At 36.6% G+C, this 22,499-nt stretch overlaps 2 protein-coding genes across 3 annotated transcripts; one reads left to right on the forward strand and one right to left on the reverse strand.

The window, feature by feature from the left end:
- The first annotated feature begins 2,555 nt into the window (after positions 1 to 2,555).
- Positions 2,556 to 13,380, forward strand: LOC133882247 (probable ATP-dependent DNA helicase CHR12). 2 transcript variants are annotated; one of them, XM_062321374.1, is made up of 12 exons: positions 2,556 to 2,981; positions 3,513 to 3,666; positions 4,342 to 4,406; positions 4,837 to 5,028; positions 5,510 to 5,659; positions 6,540 to 6,935; positions 7,638 to 7,897; positions 8,025 to 8,243; positions 9,673 to 9,880; positions 9,958 to 10,111; positions 10,641 to 11,246; positions 12,206 to 13,380. In XM_062321374.1, exons 1-12 carry the CDS (start codon positions 2,733 to 2,735, stop codon positions 12,910 to 12,912), a joined length of 3,360 nt encoding a protein of 1,119 aa, XP_062177358.1. In that variant the 5' UTR covers positions 2,556 to 2,732; the 3' UTR covers positions 12,913 to 13,380. The 2 variants fall into 2 exon arrangements, with proteins under 2 accessions (XP_062177358.1, XP_062177366.1); XM_062321382.1 differs by having other exon boundaries at positions 4,840 to 5,028.
- Positions 13,381 to 13,749: 369 nt separating this feature from the next.
- LOC133882261 (RAN GTPase-activating protein 2) lies at positions 13,750 to 17,907 on the reverse strand. Its single transcript, XM_062321392.1, has 2 exons — positions 17,731 to 17,907; positions 13,750 to 15,699 (listed from the first exon to the last, which is right to left on the reverse strand). Exon 2 carries the CDS (start codon positions 15,685 to 15,687, stop codon positions 14,065 to 14,067), a length of 1,623 nt encoding a protein of 540 aa, XP_062177376.1. The 5' UTR covers positions 15,688 to 15,699; positions 17,731 to 17,907; the 3' UTR covers positions 13,750 to 14,064.
- Positions 17,908 to 22,499: the final 4,592 nt, after the last annotated feature.

A 22,499-nucleotide genomic window follows, 5' to 3' on the forward strand; every position in this document is an offset into this window, starting at 1 on the left:
TGGCAAATTTGGCAGTGGCAACTCAGATTGTTTTTAACTTTTCATTTTCAAATTGTTAATATGTCCTAATTTAAGTTGTCTTTTAGTCATTCACTTGAATGAGAATCACTCATCCTTCATGTAAACTTAATCTCTTTGTATTTTATACCTTTACTGTTGGAGATGGAGAAGTTGCAGATGGTATGTATAGTCTGTCTAGACAAATCTTAAATGGTAAATCTCCCTTGACATGTTATCAAGGTAAACAAAACTTTGATTAAATATGCAAGGGAGTAAAAATAGTTTAACAGTTTTTTTTTTTTTTTTTTTTTTTTTTTTTTTGTCTTAGTTCAGTGTGATCCTGTGACGACTCTGATATATGGGCCTGTGGCATTTGGCAAGTGGTAACTCAGATTGTTTTTAACATTTTGCAGGCTGCAGTTGTGCTGTAATTTCAGTTGTCTTGTAGACTTGTAGACTTGTAGTCTTTTTAATTTTGATCTCTTTGTAAATTTGATCTTTTTGTATTTGGGTAAAATTTGATCTCTTTGTATTTGGGTAAAATTTGATCTTTTTGTATTTGGGTAAAATTTGATCTCTTTCAGACTAATCTGATCTCTTTGTAGTTTGTATGTTTTAATTTGTAAACTTGTAATTTAAGTTGCACGTAGATGCAACTTGTTTTATTTTTTGATTCATAGCTTAGTACTTAATAGCTTTAGATGAATCTTGATTCATGTATGTAGTTTCAAGTTTGTAAATTGTAGATTTCAAATTTGTCTATTTATGGTTTTTTTTTTCTTCCAATTATTATTGAACTAAACAAGCCCTAATTGGGCCGAGCTACCCAATTACCTAAACTCGAAGCTCGGGCTCGAGCTCGGATCGAACCTGAAACAATTTTTGGGTTTGATCCAAGCTCAAGTCGACTCAAGCGAGTCAAGACTCGGATCGACTCGTGAGGACTGACTTAATAGTCCCGAGCTAGGGTATTACCCCGATGAGTCGATCCCGGACAAAGGTCCCTAAGCTCGGCTCGAGTTCAGGATCGACTTGTTTAAATTCTCCTTAAAACGAGCCGGTTCGGGATTGCCAAAACTTGACTCGGACCGGCTCGTTTACAGCTCTACTGGCATGTTTTGTAAGAAAACTTTCAAAGTACTTTAGCTTTTTTACTTCAAAAGATAACCAAAACACTATTTTAGCAAAAACTTAAAAATGAAGCTTTTGCTAAAAAGCTATTTTTGACTTTTAAATAGATATATTCCTCAAACACAATCCCACACATACTCTTAATAAGTTGTATTACCAATAAATAATTTATCTCGCTGATATTTGTTATCCTGCAATTTAAGGGTTGGACTTAAAGTTATATTACCGATGTCTACATACAAGAGCATATTCATAAAGTAATTGTTTGATTTGTAAAGTTTATAGTTATTGTCTCGACAAAAAATAAAATAATTTTAAAAGATAGTTTTTGAAATGTTGTAACGTTATACTTAGGGGTGGGCACGGGGAGACTTCTGCCATTTTTGCCACTGCCTTGCGACTCTGTAGCTTTAGAAAATCCACCTGTGGCCGCAACTTTGTTCACTGAAGCCGCAGGGTCGCAAGGGGAGGGCGAGGCAGTTTCTACAGGTTTTGGAGGGAGATCGATCTAAGTCAGAGAGACGGAGGAGATCTGAGTTGATTTGGGAGATTAGAAGTGGAGGAGAAGAAGGATATGAAGCGGTTTCAATCTCTTTGGGGTGGCGAAAGAAGGGCTAGTATTGCTTGTAATCGTCTCAGACTTTCTCGACTGAGATTGAGCCGCCCGATAAATCGACAGCTCGCTTGCCCTTCTGTTTAGCGGTGTTGAACGATGAGGCTAGGGTTTCACTGTTTCAATAAGTTGAGAAGAAGGAAGAAACAAAGGAAAATGAGTTGAAAATTGTGAAGATTATGCTGAGGAAGGATCCAAAAGTCCAAGTGCCAGAAGATAATATAAATAAAAAAAATATTTTAAGATGATGTAGTGAAAAGGTTGACATGGCATTAATGGAAGTTGAGAAAATGGACGAAAAACTTACGGAGGGACCGATTTCAAATCTGGGAAAAGCTGAAAGTGTACAAATTAATTTTTAAAAAGTGATGGACGGATTTCAAATCGTGCGTTGATTTAGAAATTTATTATACATTTACCCTAATGAAAATGTACTAAAGGCATTTTATTTACTCAATTGACATCATATTATTAATAAACATTTTAAAGTAGATATTTTTTTTAAAGCCTTTTCTTGTTCTATCGGCCTTTAACAGCCATCATGAGTACAATTTAAGCCGCGTAATTTTATTAATATCCCATATGAATTTGTCCCATGCTTTTATTTTTTTAAAAAAATAAAAAACAATGAGGAGAGCAAGTTAGCGAGCAACTTGGTGGTGCGCAAAAGGACCCAGCCGGCACTTCAAAATTTTCACGGGACAATTCCGTCATTTTGGTAAAACTAAAGCCGTGTTTGGCCAAAACAAAAATGATGAAAGAGACCCTCCCTAACCACACGCCCACAGCCCACTATTCTTCTCCTTATTGAGAGAGCGCCGAAGAAAGAGGGGTTCTTTTATTTTTTTCCGAAGGCAAAATCAAAAAATAGCAAATTATTGAGTGTGTGTGAGAGAGTCTGTGTTTGTTACTCTTAAAGCTTTTTAATCCCATAATATTTAATTTCAAATATCCGTTACCAAAGCGAGGCTCCCGCCACGGCCGTGCCATGGCTCAGCTGGAGAGGCAGACCCAGCAGCCTACCCTGGAGCCCTCGACGGTCCACGACGCCAAGTCTCTGATCTGCGCTCTCAACCTAGTCTCCCGCAACCTCCCCCTCCCTCCCGACCTCCACGACGCCGTTTCCTCCATCTGCTTCTCCCCCGAAGATTCAGCCATCAATGCCTCCTCGACCGGTGCCGATGCCGGTGCCGGCGGCGGCGGCTCGGGTCTGAAGGTGGTTCCCGAGAAGAGTCTGGTAACAATTCTCTGAGATGGCTATCTCTTGCTTTTGGGTCTGTTTTGGTAATTTGAAGCAGTTTCTGGGGTTAGGGTTGGGATTTGTGCGTTTTGCATTAGCTAGGGCTTTTTTCCTCTTTTAAAATTCTTGCCTGTATTTCCTATTTTGTGTGTTTGTGTGTTTGCTTAGTCTATAATTCAATTTATTGACTGAAGGGGATTAGTGAGATTGGGTTTCTCTAGGGTTGAAGAGCGGTTGTGATTGTTTGTGGGTGGTTTTTTGTTTTTGTTTTTTTTTGAAACGTTAATTACGTCTCTTCGTTGATTTGTCTGTCTGTGGAGATTTTGTAGTTTGGTGTTACTCCATGTTTATCCACTAAATTCTAGAATTGTTGTAATAGAAATTGTGTACTTTTTTTTGTTCGCTTTCAAATTTTTGGCTATTTTTTCTTTTCTGAATTTCACTTTTTGTTCTTGTCTTCTTGGGGTTAATTTTTTGTTGAGTGATAAAACTTGTTTCTTACAGTATTGATTTGGTATTATTATGCAGGGAGATCATGGCAGTTACAGAGGAGATCTGTTGGCCGAGTTTGAGGATGCGCTATTGGAGCAGCGCCTGAATTGTGTGTCGGGTGTTGGATTGAAAGTATCAAGGGAAAGTCGTTTTCAGAGTCACATTCAGCATCGATTGGCTGAGCTTGAAGGTGACTAAATTTTACAAAGAACCTTCACCTTGGGTATCATTTTGGTGTATGTGAGGCCCCCCAACCCATGCCAACAGTAAAAGAGAAAGCATGATTGATAACTTTCGGCAGTTTTCTTTGCATACACTATTTTCAGATGGTTCATTTTATTTTTAATGTAGAATTGATAGATTTTTAAATGTTGAATAGCATTCGTGTAGCATTTGCATGCTTCTAAATGTTAAAGATTTAGGAAAGAATAGATTTGGCAAGTTCCATTAGTTAATTTATTGGTTATCGTTTATGATTATTTTCCTATGCTCTTGACCATATTCTGGAGACGATGTTGAAATTTAAGATTTAGGTACAATAAGACCCTCGAATGTAGGATTAGGTGATAAGATGGTTGGGGGATTAACTTGCTCCGTGGTTGGGTTTTGTCTGGCCACCCGGATCTTTTTCACATAGTTTTACCACCATAATGTTCCATTTTTTTATCTACATAACTGGTAATGTACTTATTGGAAAATGTTCGGAAGTCTTTCTCTAAGATATTGATAGACTTAACTGCTTTGAGATCCCCTCCTTCAAAGTGGTTCTGTTTTGTATTTATACAAATTAATTGTTAGTAATATCAAGTAATTGCCTAGCCAATTTTTCAGAGTGGATCACTTATGAATTAATGTTTTGAATCAGAATTGCCTTCAAATAGAGGCGAGGACCTGCAGACAAAGTGCTTGCTTGAACTCTATGGGCTAAAGGTAAACTAGATACAATAAACTATGACAATTAGTTAACAGAGCATAGCAGTTATGTGAAATAAAGGTAGGGCAGCATTTGGTTGTACTTCCTTAAATGATTCTTTTCTCAAGCAACCTGTTTTTTTGTGGTTGGAAAGATCAATTTTTCTTGTGTCTTTTCCAGAAAAAAGAAAAACAAACATTCTGATTCTGAGAATTGTTTCATGGAGAAATTTGCGAACTGTTGCCTGTGAAGCATAACCAAATCTGGCCTTATAATGAGTCAATGATTTACACATAAATTCCTATATTGCTTGTTGGCAGTTTATTGATGTATGCTGGTAAAGGAGTCCTAGTAATTGTAATATATGAATGTGTTCATCTGTTTTTACTTCTGATACCAAGGGATGACATAGGTTCTGTCCTTGTTGGTGACTACCTTTTTCTCTAGCAGCTGGCAGAGTTGCAAAGCAAGGTTCGGTCTAATGTGAGTTCAGAGTACTGGCTCCGTGTAAATTGTGCAGAACCTGACAAGCAATTATTTGACTGGGGCATGATGCGACTGCGTCGTCCACTTTATGGTGTGGGAGATGCTTTTGCCATGGATGCCGATGACCAGTTCAGGAAGAAACGGGATGCTGAGGTCATTTATTAATTTATGCATTACTTGTTTGAGCTATTTGTCCATACTCAACACAGAAATTGGGAATCTAAGGTTTCTAGGTTTTATAGAATCTCTAGAGAGTGCAGCTTCAAATACTGGGATATGCTTACACTCTATTTGAGGGATCTCAGCTATGAGGTCACTGACTTCATTTTGATCTATCTGATAATTTTAGCCACCTAGTGTATGAAATTAAGACAAAAAGAAAACTAAAACGAAAAAAGTCAATGAATACTGTATGAAAGTGATAACAGGTTATAATTATTATACCTTGTCAAGTTTTGTCTTGAGAGACTCCTAGAAGGGGCCACTAATCAGCTAGTCTGATATATAGATCTTTTTCTTTTCCTGGGCAAACGGGGTATATAGATCAGAAGATCCAAAATATGGATCATCAAAGTGGAAAAACGAAGTACCGTGTACCTAGATGCTGCTGACATAGTTAAAACCTTTCATGCAGAGATTGTCAAGGTTAGAAGAGGAGGAGAAAAATCAAATGGAAACTAGAAAAAGAAAATTTTTTGCTGAAATACTCAATGCAGTCCGTGAATTCCAATTGCAAATTCAAGCATCTATGAAACGCCGGAAACAAAGGAATGATGGGGTCCAGGTATGCTGTCTTCTTCTATTTGTCCATTTTAACATTTCATGCGTATTTAAAAAATGGGAAATGGAAACAGAAAATGGGGAGATGGAAGTCAGAAATGCTGCTGTAAAATTATATGGAAACTTACAGGGAAAACTAATGGGAAGTAGGAGTCATCTAGAAAATGTCCAGGAAATTGGTGGATATATGTTAGATGACAATCGTGGACCTACTTAGATCTGTTAATAAAACATTGTTGGGAAAGGTTTGGGGAAATATAAAAAGGAAAAAAAAAAAACATATTTTGATTACGTTAAGCATGCTTTCCATGGGTTTTGGGAACTACTCCAAGGACTTTGAACTTCAAAATAATGCTTTATGAGCCTTGGTATCTTCCATGCAACTTCAATATTTGCTTTGGTGCCAGTGGTTTTTGTCCTCCATTCAGAATAGCATTTCAGGGAAACATTTACCCAGATATCAAATGGAAAAAATATGCTCAGAACTTTGTTTTTATAGTATACTTGGCAACCTGATAATGAGTATAACTGAGTTATGACCAAACGCGGGACCTGTGTAAGAATGCCAAAGAAGTTACAGGATAATTTATATATCAAGCTGATGAGGAAATTGCCTCTCTCTCTCTCTCTCTACATATATATATATATGTGTGTGTGTGTGTGTGTGTGTGTGTGTGTGTGTGAAGAATTCTTGGAAGAAACAAGTTGCTGTAATCTTCTGAAATTCTCTTCAGAAGTCAATAATTGTTTTACTTATAACTTAAATTTTTTTTTTTTTGTTAATCGAGTAAATCGGTTACCACTTAAAGCAAAGGTAAGGGACATTAAAGTGTATAATATTCTATAGCTTCTGGTAAAGGGACCATTAATAGGTATTTTAACAGGCTTGGCATGGAAGGCAAAGGCAACGTGCTACACGGTTAGAGAAATTGAGGTTTCAAGCCTTGAAGGCTGATGATCAAGAAGCATACATGAGAATGGTGAAAGAGAGCAAGAATGAACGATTGACAATGCTTCTGGAAGAAACAAATAAACTTCTTGCAAATTTGGGAGCTGCTGTTCAGCGTCAGAAAGATGCCAAAGATTCAGATGGGATAGAGGCCTTGAAAGACTCAGAAACTGATTCTCCTGAATTGGATGCTTCAAAGAATGGAACTCCTCAGGATTTGCTTCCTGAGGAAGAGATGGACATCTTTGATCCTAATCGTAGCGTTGAAACTAGTGATTTACTTGAAGGTCAGCGGCAATATAACTCAGCCATCCATGCAATTCAGGAAAAGGTAATGATAAAACTTTATATCTGCATCATGTTGGTGCTAGCTTTTTTCGTTTTGTTCTTTTTGCAAGTTTCTATGTTTGAGAACCCCCTTCTTTCTCCATTTAATCCATATTGCACATTAATTACTGGTTGCAATCTGAATGTTGAACAAGGGCGTTGTATAATTTACAAGAATAGCACAATGTCATATGGTACTTGTGCAAAGTTGAGGTCTATATTACTCCCTTCTAGTGAGGGGATTGAACCTTCCTTGACAGTTGTCTCCCGAAGTCTCCAATGGCCTATATTGTTAGTCCTAATATTTGATCTTATCAAACTTCTATGGTTAATTTTGATGTTTCTGCAATTTTATTATTTTTCTAAAATCAATGTAGATTTTATGGGTAGGAATAATTTTTGAACAGGTTCCATTGTTGGGGGGCAAGCAGTCTCTGGTGGTGCTGTTTTAAGTGTGTGTGGCCTTCATGACATATATTTTGCCTGAACGTCCTTTCTTTCTTCTTCTTCTTTTTTTATTTTATTTTTTTTCAATTCATTTGAGATTCTTGATTTTGCAGAAATAGTGACTACAGATTCCATCCAATTTCCTTTTCTTTTTCGTTGTTGCTAATCCTATACAAGTCAGATTCACTTTTTGAAAAAAACCACTGGAAATGTTATTTATAATGGGATCAGAGAATCTAACAGAGTCTAAATTCTACAGGTAACGGAGCAGCCACCCATGCTTCAAGGTGGAGAATTAAGACCGTACCAGGTAGAGGGGCTTCAGTGGATGCTTTCCTTGTTCAATAACAACTTGAATGGAATTTTAGCTGATGAGATGGGGTTGGGAAAGACAATACAAACCATTTCGTTAATAGCATATCTCATGGAGTACAAGGGTGTGACTGGGCCCCACTTGATAGTGGCTCCAAAGGCTGTATTACCAAATTGGATTTATGAATTCTCAATGTGGGCTCCTAGGTATGCAGGAAGCATTCTTTGAAACTAACATCTCCCTCTCTCTCTCTCTCTCTCTCTCTCTCTATGTAAGATTTACTTTTAAATCATCCCTCAATTTTTTATTTTTTTTATTTTTTTTGTGGTCCAGTATTGCAGCTGTTCTTTATGATGGACGTCTAGATGAGAGAAAGATAATGCGGGAAGATTTATTAGGGGAGGGGAAATTTAATGTGTTGATCACACACTACGATCTTATCATGAGAGATAAGGCATTTTTGAAGAAAATTCACTGGTACTACATGATTGTTGATGAAGGGCATCGGTTGAAGAATCATGAGAGTGTTCTTGCACGGACTCTTGTCTCAGGGTATGATTGCCTTTGCTTCTTGCAATGTTTTAATATGTACAATTTATAATCAATTCTATTTTTTCCTATAGTTAAATATAAGTGATGCACCCAAACGGGGTTGATCCATTGACCTCAATTTCCACCCTTGCTTTTTGGGAGAGGAGATGTCATTTTGTCCAAAGACCACTGACATGAATCTATGTTTGTCCTATGAATTTTCTTTCGCTGATTTTTCTATATTAAATTATGCTATGCCCTGTGGGATGGCTGTTTACTTCGCGAACTTGCTTCTTATTGCGTGCTTTTCAGGTGGAGATCCTCTATTTATTTAGATCTTGTCTTTTGGAAATACTTCACCTTTAACAACCAAATTTCAGTTTCGCTGCTATGTAAACTGTAAAAGCCTAGTCACGTCAAAGCCTTTTGAGTTTAAAATTGCAAAGTGGTTTCTATTTTATGACTTTTACATCTGAAGAAACATAGTGGAAAAAGATCAGCTTTTGCTCTCAGACCACCTAAAAATTATGGTGTTGATATATAATTTGGAGCACGCATCTGTCATAATTAGTTGGACAATTATTTTACTATGCATAATTTTGATCTACAATTATGAATTCAGAAGTTATTTGGATAGAAAGGAATGCACGCACTTATGAGGGGAGTGAGATACTGGTAGTGAGATTGAAGCTTTTGTTGTTAAGGTCTCTTTATGAATGGACAGTGGCTATTAGTTGAGACTCTTTTTTCGAACTGGTTGTAGTTTTTAGTTCTTTTGAATTTTAGATGTTAGCTTTTACTTTTGGGTCTTTCTCTTGTATACTTACGTTTACCAGGTTTGTGCCCCTTGTAGTGCTTTTTAAATGAAATTTATTACTTATAAAGAAATATAGATATATTTGGGCTGAAAATTGTTGCAATCCTTGTCCTTATATTTTGTGGGTTTAACTCCTGAGTGAAATCCACCTGAAATCACAATTTGAATTTCACAGATTTTACTGGATTTAACTGTATTTTACTCTAGGCAACCATAATCTTTTAATCTAAGAAACATGAATGTTGTATGCCTGAGGATTGAATTGACCATATAGGTCAAAGAATCTACCTTGAACCATTAGGCCAATTTTCTTATGCTCTGGATATATCACTTTTGATGACATAAATTTACATATGCCATGCAAGTTCATATATGTAGGTTCTAAAATATGCAATTCATTAGAAGTTGCTGCTTTTATGCTTTCAGTCTTTAGCTCTGGTATCCTAGCTATGCTGTTTGAAATTTTTGTAGCAATTGTTATGATGATAATTTTGGTACCAGAATCATTGTGATTGATTTTCTCAAGTTGTTCGTTAGCTATTTTGGATAAACCTTATTGAGTTTTTAATTAGTTTCTATATAGAAGTCAAAAGTGAGAAAGGCTTCTTTAAGTGAATTTTTACTTGTATGCAGCTATCAGATACGACGGAGGCTTCTGTTAACTGGTACCCCTATACAGAATAGTTTGCAGGAATTGTGGGCCCTGCTTAATTTTCTTCTGCCACACATTTTCAATTCAGTTCAGAATTTCGAGGAGTGGTTTAATGCACCCTTTGCAGATAAGGGTGATGTTTCTCTGTCAGATGAGGAAGAGCTACTGATCATTCGTCGTCTGCATCAGGTGGGTATTGTCTCCTAACTTGAGTATTCTTTTATTCTTTCTTGACTTATTTGTTGATATATTTCCTTGATTCTTAGGTTATAAGGCCATTCATATTGAGGAGGAAAAAAGATGAGGTGGAGAAATTCCTTCCTGGGAAATCACAGGTCATTTTGAAATGTGATACATCAGCTTGGCAGAAACTATATTATCAACAAATTACAGATGTGGGAAGAGTTGGGCTGGATAATGGTTTGTTGCTTCTGTACCTGCATGCCATGCATCTGCATTTGCCACCCTATAGTTAAAATATATACACCCCACCTCCCAAAAAAAATAAAAAATTGACCGATTCAAGCAAAAATGCTGAAGGTTTAATATTCTGATCTCCTCTCTGAAAACCTTATCTCATAGAATCAACAATGAGTAATAGGTTTTTTTTTTTTTTACTACCAAAATCTCTTGTAGTTTTTGGCTTTCAAAAGCATGTATGGTTTTTTCAAAATGTGAACTACACAGTTACCATCTTGTTTCAAGAAGCAAACCACAATTTATTAATTGCCATCCAGAGGCTTAAAAGCTCCCAATATTGTATTTTATCTTCAAAACTGCAACTTTCTTAGAAAGAACTGTGGATTATTTGTATTTTAGTTTTGGTATCAATGTATTGTACTTGTCTTTTATATTTGTTTATTCATCTCTTTCTTCTGAAAGTATAAGTTAAAATTTAAATTGCGTATAAAGTTGCTGCCCGTTCACTAAAAGAGAAAACAATTTGCAGGTACCGGGAAATCAAAGGGTCTACAGAATCTAACAATGCAGCTCAGAAAATGTTGTAACCACCCATACCTTTTTGTTGCGGCAAATTATAATATGTGGCACAAGGAGGAAATAGTAAGAGCATCTGGGAAATTTGAACTTCTTGATCGTTTACTGCCAAAACTCCACAGAGGCGGGCATAGAGTTCTGCTTTTCTCACAAATGACTCGTCTCCTTGACATTGTTGAAATTTATCTGCAACTTCACGATTATAGTTATCTTAGACTGGATGGTAACACCAAAACTGAGTATAGAGGGTCTCTAGTAGACCAATTCAATGCCCCAGACTCTCCTTACTTCATGTTTCTCTTGAGCACTCGTGCTGGAGGTCTTGGTTTGAACTTACAAACGGCAGATACTGTAATACTTTTTGACATTGACTGGAACCCTCAAAATGATCAACAGGCAGAAGATCGGGCCCATCGTATAGGACAGAAAAAGGAAGTTAGGGTATTTGTGTTGATTACTGTTGGATCAGTTGAAGAGGCTATCTTGGAGCGTGCAAAACAGAAGATGGGCATTGATGAAAAGGTCATCCAGGCAGGACTTTTCAATACAACTTCTACAGGTTTGTTAATTAAGTTTCATACAATGTCATATAATATCATGGAAAATGATAGAAATACTAACAGTGCACAACAAGTACACAACACCAAGACACAATGAAGTGGGGCCTACACATTGGGCCCCACTCCATTGTATCTTGGTGTTGTGTACTTGTTGTGCACTGTGAGTGCAAGAATCACTCCCCTAATATCATTACTTGCTCCATCCCAAAATGTCTTCTTTTCCCTTTTGGAACATCCAAAAACAAATATCCACTTTCTAAAAGTGGAAGCACCTATTTCTTTGTTTTTGTATGCTCTACCGTTACCTTTTTAGAAAACTACGCAAGTTTCTCATTGAAGGCATGCTTACTCTTAATAAAGTGTAGGTTATTTAAGGAAGATTGCCATACTTGGTTCTTTTTCCTTAATATTTGTGCATTTAGAACCAATGACAGGGAATATTTATTCACATAGTAAAATGGTTCTCTCTTTTTTTTTTTAATCTTTGGTGTCATTCTCTGCTTTAGAATATTCAGTGAGAAACTGGTTGGGCATCACTGGCCCAAAAATTGCCACCTATTCCATGAATACCATTCCTATATTCTGGTGAAAAATTTCTGGCGAAAAATTTTGTCATTTATTTTTTGGCTTAGGGCCCAAAAATAAGTGTCTATGTGCATGTCAAACCACCATTAATAGAAGCAAAGTAGACTACCTCGTAGGTGTCAGCTAACCCGCCTATACCAGGTAACAAGGTATTTGGGATTGGGAGAGGACGACCTCCCCTCATGAAAGTAGAGAGAGCGAGACTACCTTGGGCATTATCTCAAACTTGAGGTGTCTCAAACTTGCTACCTGTCTGTTAAGTTTTGCTACAGCGGGTCTGTCGCCTGCTTAATATTCATGTTTTGATCATTCTCTAATGAGGTCCTTTACCTACCGAAGACTATGTTGACATGGTGAATTTTTATGTGTACAGCTCAGGACAGCAGGCAGATGTTAGAGGAGATCATGCGTAGAGGTACAAGTTCACTTGGGACAGATGTTCCGAGTGAGAGAGAAATCAACCGCCTTGCTGCCCGTTCTGATGAGGAATTCTGGCTGTTTGAGAAAATGGATGAGGAGAGAAGACAGAAGGAGAAATACCGATGTCGTCTTATGGAAGAACATGAAGTACCTGAGTGGGCATATTCTGCTCCTGAAATCAAGGAAGATGAGACAGGTTTTGATAATGGCAGTATCACTGGAAAGCGGAAAAGAAAGGAGGTGGTTTATGCTGATACTCTAAGTGATGTACAGTGGATGAAGGCTGTGGAAACTGGAGAAGACATGTCAAGGCTTTCCGGTAAAAGAAAGAGAAGGGATCATCTTGCATCCGAGGCAACTGCATCAATTAGAAATAATGCAGTTTCAGAGGAAAAGGTGTCAGAGTTGGCGAATGAAAACAAGCCTATGACAAGTGAGGGAACAAGTGAAGATACCTCCCCAGCCCCGAAGGGACCCAAGTCTGTGGGGGAAAATACTGAAAAACAGGAATATCAGGGTGTTGGAGGAAGTAACTGGGGTGGGCAAATGTTTACATGGAGTAGCACACATAAGAAAAAGAGATCAAGCTTTGTTGTCCAGAGCGCATCATCTGATTCTAGAGGGCAGAATTCCAATGGAAGAGGAAATGGATGGGCTTGATCAAAAGATCATTCTAAAGGAATATTGAGATATCCAGATCAGTACATGAGGGGAGGGAGTTTAATTCTCCCAAGCTCGGGCTATGACGGCGGGCTCAGTCACTCCGCAACTTGCAGTAATTCTGGAGTTTTGAACATGTCACATATCAGCAGCAACGCCAAGTTTTCCCAATTAATGGAATCTACTTTTACTTTTATTCCTCCATGGTTCTTAAAACATGGCCAACCCAGGAGAGACGTCTGAATCGGTGTGCAGATAGATGTAGGATATTGGTAACGTAGAGGGCTTAGTTGCCGTTAGGGAGATTAAAAAGACTTAAGAAAGGGCCTCCGTGCTTGTTGCAAATCCATTGATTAGTTCTCCACTATTTTGCGGTTGTGCCCAACAAATGTCTTCAATATGTATCTGATAAATGTATAATTAGAACGTACGTATCTTCGAAATCTTAAATTGTAGCTTTTATTTTTATTTTTATATGCATTCAAGGTACTGAAATTCCTAAGAAATCTCTGCAAAAAGTTGAGAAAAAAAGGAAAAAAAATATCTTCTCTTGATATTTGGGAATTTTGGGGAGAGAAGTGTTTTGTGAAGCCCACCGCCTCCCCTCCTGCGTCTTTAAAATATAAAATTTATACGTGCGTGAGTACACCATTAGAATATAAAATCAGTATTTGAGGTTCATTGATTTGAACGATATCTTTGTGGGAGAGGAACCGAGGAAGGGCATCTTTTCAAGGAGCTCTGCTGAGAATAATTCGTGCGCTGCGGCATTCAAAAGAACTAGAAGCAGGCATAATTTTATAACAGAAGGAGCAACATGGCAGTTACGAAGTGATCTAAAAAGAGAAAAACTCCCCGAGTCGACAAATAAAGTAGAATCCGTTACATTAGATGAGTAACCTAGGAAAGTAGCTAGAAGGCATACATAACAAAAGAAAAAAAAATGATATGGAAAACATGGAACACTAATGAAAAATGATACCATCTATCATCCCTCTGATCTAAAACTTGCCACAGCCTGCTGCTCACGCAGACAATTAGATTCAAAAGAAGAGTCGACCCAAAATGTTGTAAATGTGTCCTACAATAATTAATGTTCCATAAGGCTACTCCCACAGAACCCAACAGAAAACACCTTGCATTAGTGAGCCTCTAATCCTCCTCAGGGCCGACTTCAAGGTTCTTCAGTTTTGATTCGAGTTCACCCGCATCACCTTCATCTTCTCCACTTTCTTCGGCATTTTCCTCTCCTTCTGGGTCATTCTCATCCAAGGACCCAAGCATGTCAGGAGATTTCTTGAATATATGCTTGACCTCCTCGATGCCTTCATCGGAGATAAAATTCCCATCGATGTTCAGCAGCTTAAACTCAGGCTTCTGAACCACAATCTGAGCTAAAACCCGAGCCCCAGCCCTTCTTATCAAGTTGCAACTCAAATCAGCTTCCTTTAACTGCGCATGACCTTCTAACGCCTTGCTGATCTGGATAGTACCTTCATCCTTAAGTTCATTCTCAGCTAAGTTCAACTTGGTAAGAAGTTGCTTTGCAGCAATACAAGAAGCAATTACTGGAGCAGCTTCAGCTGTTATGTCATTTCCAGCCATCTCCAAGACTTCAAGTGAAGGAGCTGTTTCCTTGAGAACATTAGCTATCGCAATTGAACCCTCATCTTCCAAGTTCAGGTAGCTCAGGTATACCTCAGATAAATCTGCATGATTGGAAAGAGCTTTACTCAGAGCCACTCCTCCTTCCACACCAAACATGTTGTCCCGGAGGTCAAGCTTCTTCAAATGGGTACACGTCTTGAGTGCTTCCGATAAGGTAACTCCCCCTTCAGAGCCTATCCTTGTAGAAGAGCAACGAAAATCCTCCAACAAAGGAGAACGCTTTACAACCTCAGAGATAGCAAGCGCCCCTTTATCTCCCGTCATATTATTGTGAAATTGAAGGACTCTTAGCTTCTCTGTGGAGGGAATCAACTCACAAACCGCTTGAGCAGCTTCTTCAGAGATGCCATCATTCACTAAATAGAGCTCCTCCAAGCAAGTCTGTGATTTCAGGAGTGCCCCAAATGCCCTGACACCCTTCTCACCCAAGGCATTGTTTGAGAGGTTCAGAGACTTCAAGACACTACCTTCCAGTGCAGCTGAGAATATATTCATGACTTCAAGAGCTTCTGTCTCTGGTCTCCCTGCAATGAAATCTGACAGATCTACTTCTTTCAACTGATCCCTAAGGGAAACCAGAATTGGCTCAGCAACACGGGCTGCACCTAAACCAAAACTTCTATTGCTGAAGCACATTTTAGTGTAAGAGTTTCCCGGCTCCTTCAGTGGCCTTAAAAGTTCCTCAGCCTCATCTGCGTCAATAAAGGCTCGTTGGCCCTTGGATATATCAAAGAAGGTTTCACGAGGTGCACTAATATTCTCAGATGCCACTACCTCTTCGTCTGCCTTTCTTTTAGGGCCTCTTTTAAGAACTTCCAGGAGGAGCTTGCTACATTCCCTAGCATAAAGCTGAACTGCAGAACCACCATCACCATCTGGCTCTTCTTCGTAGTTTTTGTTTGCAGTGGCAAAAGCCACATCCTCAATTTGTTTTGCATTCTCCTCAGCATCTTCCTTGCTTAGACTGCCGTACTTCTGGGTAAATGTGGATTTACTGGTAAGGTTGTTCATCATCCGCTCCACCAACATTTGCCTTGTGTTAACGCTAGGAGGCCATAGTTTAATTGAAAATTGCCTGCGCTCGGAATTCAATGTTGTGGCATCCATTGCAAAAAAAACCTACAAATGCAGGTCACAAGTATGTTAACCGTTTTCAAAGACTAATGAAAAAATCTATCAGCAGATGATAAGATGTATAATGGGTTAAAAATAAAATCTTCAAGAATTAAAAGATAGGTGTGATAAAACTGTCTAGCTGGTATCAAATACTCAATTTTAAAATAAAACTACCGGGGGAAGAGAAAAGAATAGTTTGAGAAGAAACAACACAGAACAATAGTGTTAAAAAATAGGAAGTCAGATTTCTAACATATATGAATATGCATCCATACATACAGAATAGAAGGGATCATTAAAGAAGTAACTTAAACTAGAACATTTCCTACCTACGAAATGAAACATTTACTGATTTCCTTGGAGGAGCATGAAAAGACGCTAACAAAAAGCAGTGGCAAGGGACGTAAAGTTCAGAAAAGCAAATAAACAAAGAAACAAATGTTTACATATTTTTTCATGAAGCATACACATAAGAATTTTTCATGCGTATATCTACGCATGAAGATAAATATTATGTTTTTCCTAAGAGTTTCTGATGATGCAGAATAACCATGATTAATAAAGAAAGCCATTCTCTCCAGGGAAAGAGTTTCCACTAACAGTAACATTACCATGTCAATGCCTGAAGAGGAGAAGATACATAACTTAAGAGAGTAAATGACAATATAGCATGGGAAAAAATGAAAAAACTAGAATTGAAGATTGTTTACAGAAGCAGAAGAAAGAATCTCTCACAGAAATATCTTGACTTAAAACAAAGTACAACCAGCAAACAGCAATCATTATACACTGCGCTTCTATTTTTGCATTAATGATAATTTGCATCATCTACGCGACCTCAAGACAATTGAGAAGCTAATAAGGTGAAGTCATCAAAAAATCACAAAACAAGTGAGAGAAAAAAAAAATAATAATAATAATACTGGTTGGAAAAATGGCTGTAGCCCTGACATACAACATTAAATTTTCGGAAGAGTTGTTCAAAGTACATGACTCAGAGCTTAAGTAACAAAAAGAAAATGTGTTTGTATCTCTAAACTTGCTGAACAATGTAGCTTATCAAACTGTTCCCGATGATAACAAGAATCAACAAATTGGAAACTTCAACAAACAATAGTATCAGAAAAGATATCCTCCACACAAACAAGGTTCTCAACTTAACCCAAAACAAAAAATTCCTTCCACAAAGCTGAAACTGGGACTTCAGACACATTGATTCTTTGCTATCTAGTTTTTCATTTCAATATCCTATGTCTCTACCATCCCACTAAAACGACGTTCTTATATTTATTGTCAATCCTCTCATCCCCAACTTGCTTTTGAAATAATTGTAAATACCCAATGAGTAATGCTACACACACTTCCACTCTCACTCACTGATGTGACTTTTGAAATTACCATTAAATCAAAATTTAATAATGATCTATCCCAAATTCAATAGTGATTTTAAAAGCCACGCAAGGAAGTGTGAGAATGAGAGTGCAGAAATAGAAGTGTGTGTAGCATTACTCATACACAATTACTTACATGAATTACGTACACATTTCGAACTAAACTCGTATTGCAACTCTTATTACCCAGAAACTGGACTTGTCAAATGACCTAAACAATCGAGTCAATCATGTAAAACAGGAAGAAAAGAAATGGTAAATATAACAAGGAAAAGATAACCAACAAAGCAAACCAAGCCAAAATCTTTATATTATAACTCAAAGAACCGACACAAGATCTTAGATAAGTAGTGGCATTATATTAACAGTACCAAATACGAAACAACCTAAAAACAACGGAAACAATCATAAAAATCCATCCTTCACACAAATTGTTACAGATCTGAGGCGCGTAATGAGACTTTACCCACTTGTTCAAAAGAAAATGAGATTTAAACAAACCCAGAAAAAGAAATTGATTGCAATGAACTATATTAACCAAAAGAACATGAAAAGCGGCAGAGACTCTCAATAACACACTGGAACCCTAGAATTGCAGACCCAAGAGATGAAAGACGAAATCGAAGGATAAAAGAAAAGGTACCCTTTTTTCCCCTTTTGGTTAATTTTGGCTTGAGAGATTGTCCTTTGTGGTTTCAACTTTGATTAAAACGGTTCACTGAAACAGAGACAAATCATATATAGTGAGAGCGAGGAAAAGTGTGGAGGGAAACTGAAAGTGAAGAGAGCGAAATGGCTCCGGGAATTACTTTGTAGGGCGATATATCTGCACGGGTGTCACCTTTTTAAGAGACTGTTTGGGAAGCAAGATAAGGTAATTCTGTTTGTGTAGCTGTACCAGGCTGCAACTGAAATTGGTGTAGTGCATGTACTTTTATTTTTTTATTGGACTGAAATTTTTAAAAATAACGTGTCCTTTTAACATATAAGAATCACATTTTTTTAATAGTATATGTTATTTATATGTTTTTTTTTAATAGCACTAATAAAAAAATAAATATGTACTCTTCGTATATTTAAAGGACGCATGTCATTTTTTAGAAGTTGCGTTGTAAGAACTCCTGCAACCTAATTTTTAAAAAGATTTGCAACATTTCTTATTTTATTTAATATTAATTTTCACTGTCACGTAAAAAACACTTCATATTTTAAGGTAAGTATAGCACTTATCTTATTCTTTAGGATGGGCCGACCACATTGTACCATTGCTTTGTGACTTTGTCCGGTCTCTAAGATCAAGTGTTATATAAGTATTTTTATTTACCATATTCAATGTCAAAAATTCTAAAAATGATCGACCACACTGTCCTTGTTGTAACCATAAGAGATGAATAAAAGGGAGAGGAAAAAAAGAGAGTATGTGGAGATTTTCAGCATTAAATGTGGTGGTTGCAACAACAAAATCAATTTAATTATTTACTTTTAAAAGTAAAAGGAATTTTTCACAACAATGAGGTTATGAAAAAAAAAAAAAAAAAAAACTTCTAAAAATTGAGGTTAGAATTACATTTCTTAAATTGAAAGTCCCACAAGCTATAAAGTTTACATTTCTGTCTTATTTTTATTTCTTACTTAAGTTACTTGCCTAACACTAAAAAAGAAAAAGAAGAGAGAAAGAAAGAAAGGAGGGAAGGAAAAAAAAAAAAAAAAAAAATCTTTTGGAGTATATGAACATTCCGATAGAATAGTCTAATCCAAAATAATAGATAAATTTGACTATTATAAGAGCATTTCCAATAGAATAGGCAAATGACTCATTATGAGCAATTTTTCGTCTCCAGCAGAATAGGCAGAATATAATTTTTCCTTCTAGTGTAAATAGTAAGAGCATCTTTAACAATAATAGCTAAAGTAGTTATTGAAAAAGCACAACTCTCTATTTTAGCTACTGCTTTTTCTATATTCTCTCAAACAGATTATCTATTCTACTCTCTACTTACATTTAAATATTATTTTATGTGGGAAAAAGTGTGAAATAAATAAGGAGAGAAAGAGAAAGAAGGAAATGGAGAGACAAAATAATAATAAAAAAAACTTTTTGTAATGTAAATAGTAGATAGGCAAAAAAGCCTAATTATTATTCATACTAGAAAGAAAAAAACTTATTTTGTACTTTTTTAACAGGCATTTTAGTTATTATTGTTAGAGTATTCCCGGTGATTAGTGAGCTCTCTATTTCAAAATTTTCACCAAAATTTAGTGAAAAACTCAAAAAAGTCAATTTCATCAGATCTCTATAATTTCTCTATTTTGTCTCTTATCAGAATTTCACTCTAAATTTGACTCACAAATTTTATGAGCTATTGAATATTTTATTATTTTTCTCTCTTTTTACTTTCACTTTTCATTTTTTATCTCTTAATTTATTAGAAGTGATTGCTTCAAAGTAAAACCAATAAAAAAATTAATATTTAATTGAAATAGAGAAATATTTGGAGAGTTTAATGTATGAAATTTGATAAAAGTGATAGATAAAAACAAAAATAAATTATTTAGTCAAAACTTTTTAAAAAAATTAGAAAACTCAATAGAAATGCTCTTACCATGAGACTGGCAACCACCTAAATTGCACATGATCATGTAGCCAGGTCGCAATCATTTTTGAATGTGCACCAAAAGGTTAGGTAGCTTTGTCAGCTGACGGACACTCCACACTGAAATCCAACTATCTACATAGAAAAGATGCCTAGCTGGCTAGCTTTGTCATCTTTAACATCTTGCAGTGCTTAGGTCCTTGTGGACGGTTCCGATGCGTTTTGATTAAAGAAGCGATGACAATGAGTTGAGAACTTTACCAGGTGGAGTTCATTGATTGGGTACACACCAATTATTCCATGGGGATAAAGGTACTAGATTGTGAAGCTACATCTGACAGTTAACGATGATGAGGGAAACAAGAAAGCAGCCTCTCTGGGGAATATTTCTGAACTTGCACTATCGAGTGTGAGTTGGAGAATATTTTATGGGGATGATCCATGCACTCATGGTAGTGCATTAACAGTATTTTTAGCATTTCTCATATTTTATACACCAGTTACGCGTTTGTGCGTACAGGCCTCGCATCAACTCTTCTTGCAAGAACAGGTCAGGTTAAACACAGTCGGATAAGGAGCAACAACGGCCGACAACACAGCTATTGCCTTCCATTCAATCGGGAATGATGATATATATCACCTTTGTGTTTTCTTTTTATCCAATCAAAATTAATATGGCTCTTAAAATTACCATTGAATTTATAATAGACCATTGTTAAATTATGATCTAATGATGATTTTATGAGCCACATCAATTTTGAGATGACAAAAAAAAAAACACAAGGTTGATACGTAGCATTACTCTTCAATCGGCGGACAGTGGTTGGGAGATTTATGAAGCACATAAGAGAGTAATAACATAAATATTGAAATAACAATCCACTTTAAAATCATTTATTTTTTCAGGAAAGAAAAAGAAAAAGTTTTGTTGCTATAAGCATCTTTCAAACGAAAGCTCAGGTAAAACAAAAACAAAAATAGTTCCAAAGAGAGAAATGAACCCATCTTAAAAATACGATTCAAACCTAAAAGCAAAACTTCGGTCCTGCTCCCTCCCGTTTGCAATGCTTCAGTTTTTTTCCCATTGTTTTATGGATGCGAAAGATTCACGAAGTTGAGATATGTTTCATCTCGTATCAATCTCCATACAACTAATTTTCAAATTTACTATTGAATTTGTAGAATCTAATGCAAGTCCCCACAAATCTAATAGTAGATTTAAAAATGAGATGAATAAGAAATGAGTAGGGGATGAATTTGTATCATTTTTCTATAGCATTATTTATTTTTTTTTTTTTGGGGGGGGGGGGGGGGGGGGGGGTGGGAGAGAGAGTGTTAGATATTATATAGGCCGTTGGATTTTTATATATACAAGCAGTCTTTCAATTAGAAAATAATGGGAGCAAATGCGAGGGTTTAAACGGGCATGATAATCTCATTAGATATAGTTTATAAAAGCAAGTAACGAAATGGTTGCTTGAACATGAAACTAGCAGCATAACACACTCGTGCTTGGACAGGAATCGACCAAATGCTAAAATAATCAAAGCACATAGGACCAAGAATTAACACAACCAAAGAGTTCTTGAAGAACAAGAAATAAAGCTCATCCACCATGTGGCATATATGTCAGATTCATTGGCAATCCAATTTTATTCATAATTCTTATTTTTACTCTGACGATGATCTGATCATCCATCGTAGGTCATGCATCTAAGACCCCCACTCATTTAGATGGACAACATAGCACTATGCTGAGCAAATTTCTTGAAAAGGTTTAAACATTGATGAGGAACTGTTCATATACTAGCAGATCATTTATGAAACTAAAAATCAAAGCATTCATGCAACTACAATGACCGATTAACGTGTATATACTAGTACTTTCAAGTTTGCCAGATCCAGACAACTACAATGACTCCCAATGAACCACATCTGCATGACCTCAAACAACTTATTGCAAACTTTCTAATCCAAATTCATAACAAAAATAAGTTTTTTATAAGCCTTGGTTCAGAGCGTCTAGATCTTCTCCATTTCACTTGAAATGGAGAAGAGTCATTTCTTATTCTTTGGATGCATGAAAAAGAGTCATTTTATGGTCCTGATTTAATGTTGTTGCATTTTATACATTATTTAAATTTTTTGAATAGCGTGCCAATATATTTATTGTGGCATCATCTACATTTTTAGATACAACAACATTAAATCATTAGCGCCAAGGATCCTATTCCTGTCCAGAGTAGCTCATCTCTGCACCAACCCATAAACCTAATCAGATGCTTTGCCTTTAGAAGCCAAAATAAACAGGGTTGGTGTTTTTTTAGTCCTTACTCAACCAATGAAGGGAGGATGGGCCTTGGGTTGGATAGAGCCAATCTTCACTCTTTCTTTATGTTTCTAACAAAGAATGCAAAATGAAAAAAATAAAATGAGGAAATAGAAATCTGCAACGATGCTAATCCGTAGATTCGGAGGCCCCCCATCAATCACCTCATCAAAAACAAAAGCTCAAATTGAAGCCCAAATCTTCACACTCAAAAACTAAATCAAAGACCCCAAAGACGATAATCAAAGAAGAACTAGAAGATGAGCACAAGGAAGCCTCCTCCCTAGAAGAAGAACTCAACCCCCTTGAGTAAGAAGAAGAAGAAGTTCTCTCTTTAGCAAAGCAAACCGGAATTATCATGTACTAGAAACTTGGCTGAATTTCATTCCACCAGGGACAGGTAGCCAGCCAGAGTGGAATAGCGGCTAATTGGAAAACATAAGCAAGCAAGCAAGAAAAGAGAAAGAAATAACAAGGCAAAATATGGTC

The sequence above is a fragment of the Alnus glutinosa genome, chromosome 1, assembly GCF_958979055.1.
Source record: "Alnus glutinosa chromosome 1, dhAlnGlut1.1, whole genome shotgun sequence".
Taxonomy (NCBI): Eukaryota; Viridiplantae; Streptophyta; class Magnoliopsida; order Fagales; family Betulaceae; genus Alnus; species Alnus glutinosa.

What these genes read in the sequence shown, in the direction of transcription:
- LOC133882247 (XM_062321374.1), top strand. Translation starts at nt 2,733, where the DNA reads ATGGCTCAGCTGGAGAGGCAGACCCAGCAGCCTACCCTGGAGCCCTCG. An exon ending in AAAGGAATGATGGGGTCCAG is followed by an intron (nt 5,660 to 6,539) that starts GTATGCTGTCTT and finishes GTATTTTAACAG; the next exon opens with GCTTGGCATGGAAGGCAAAG. An exon ending in TCATTCGTCGTCTGCATCAG is followed by an intron (nt 9,881 to 9,957) that starts GTGGGTATTGTC and finishes CTTGATTCTTAG; the next exon opens with GTTATAAGGCCATTCATATT.
- LOC133882261 (XM_062321392.1), bottom strand. Translation starts at nt 15,687, where the DNA reads ATGGATGCCACAACATTGAATTCCGAGCGCAGGCAATTTTCAATTAAA.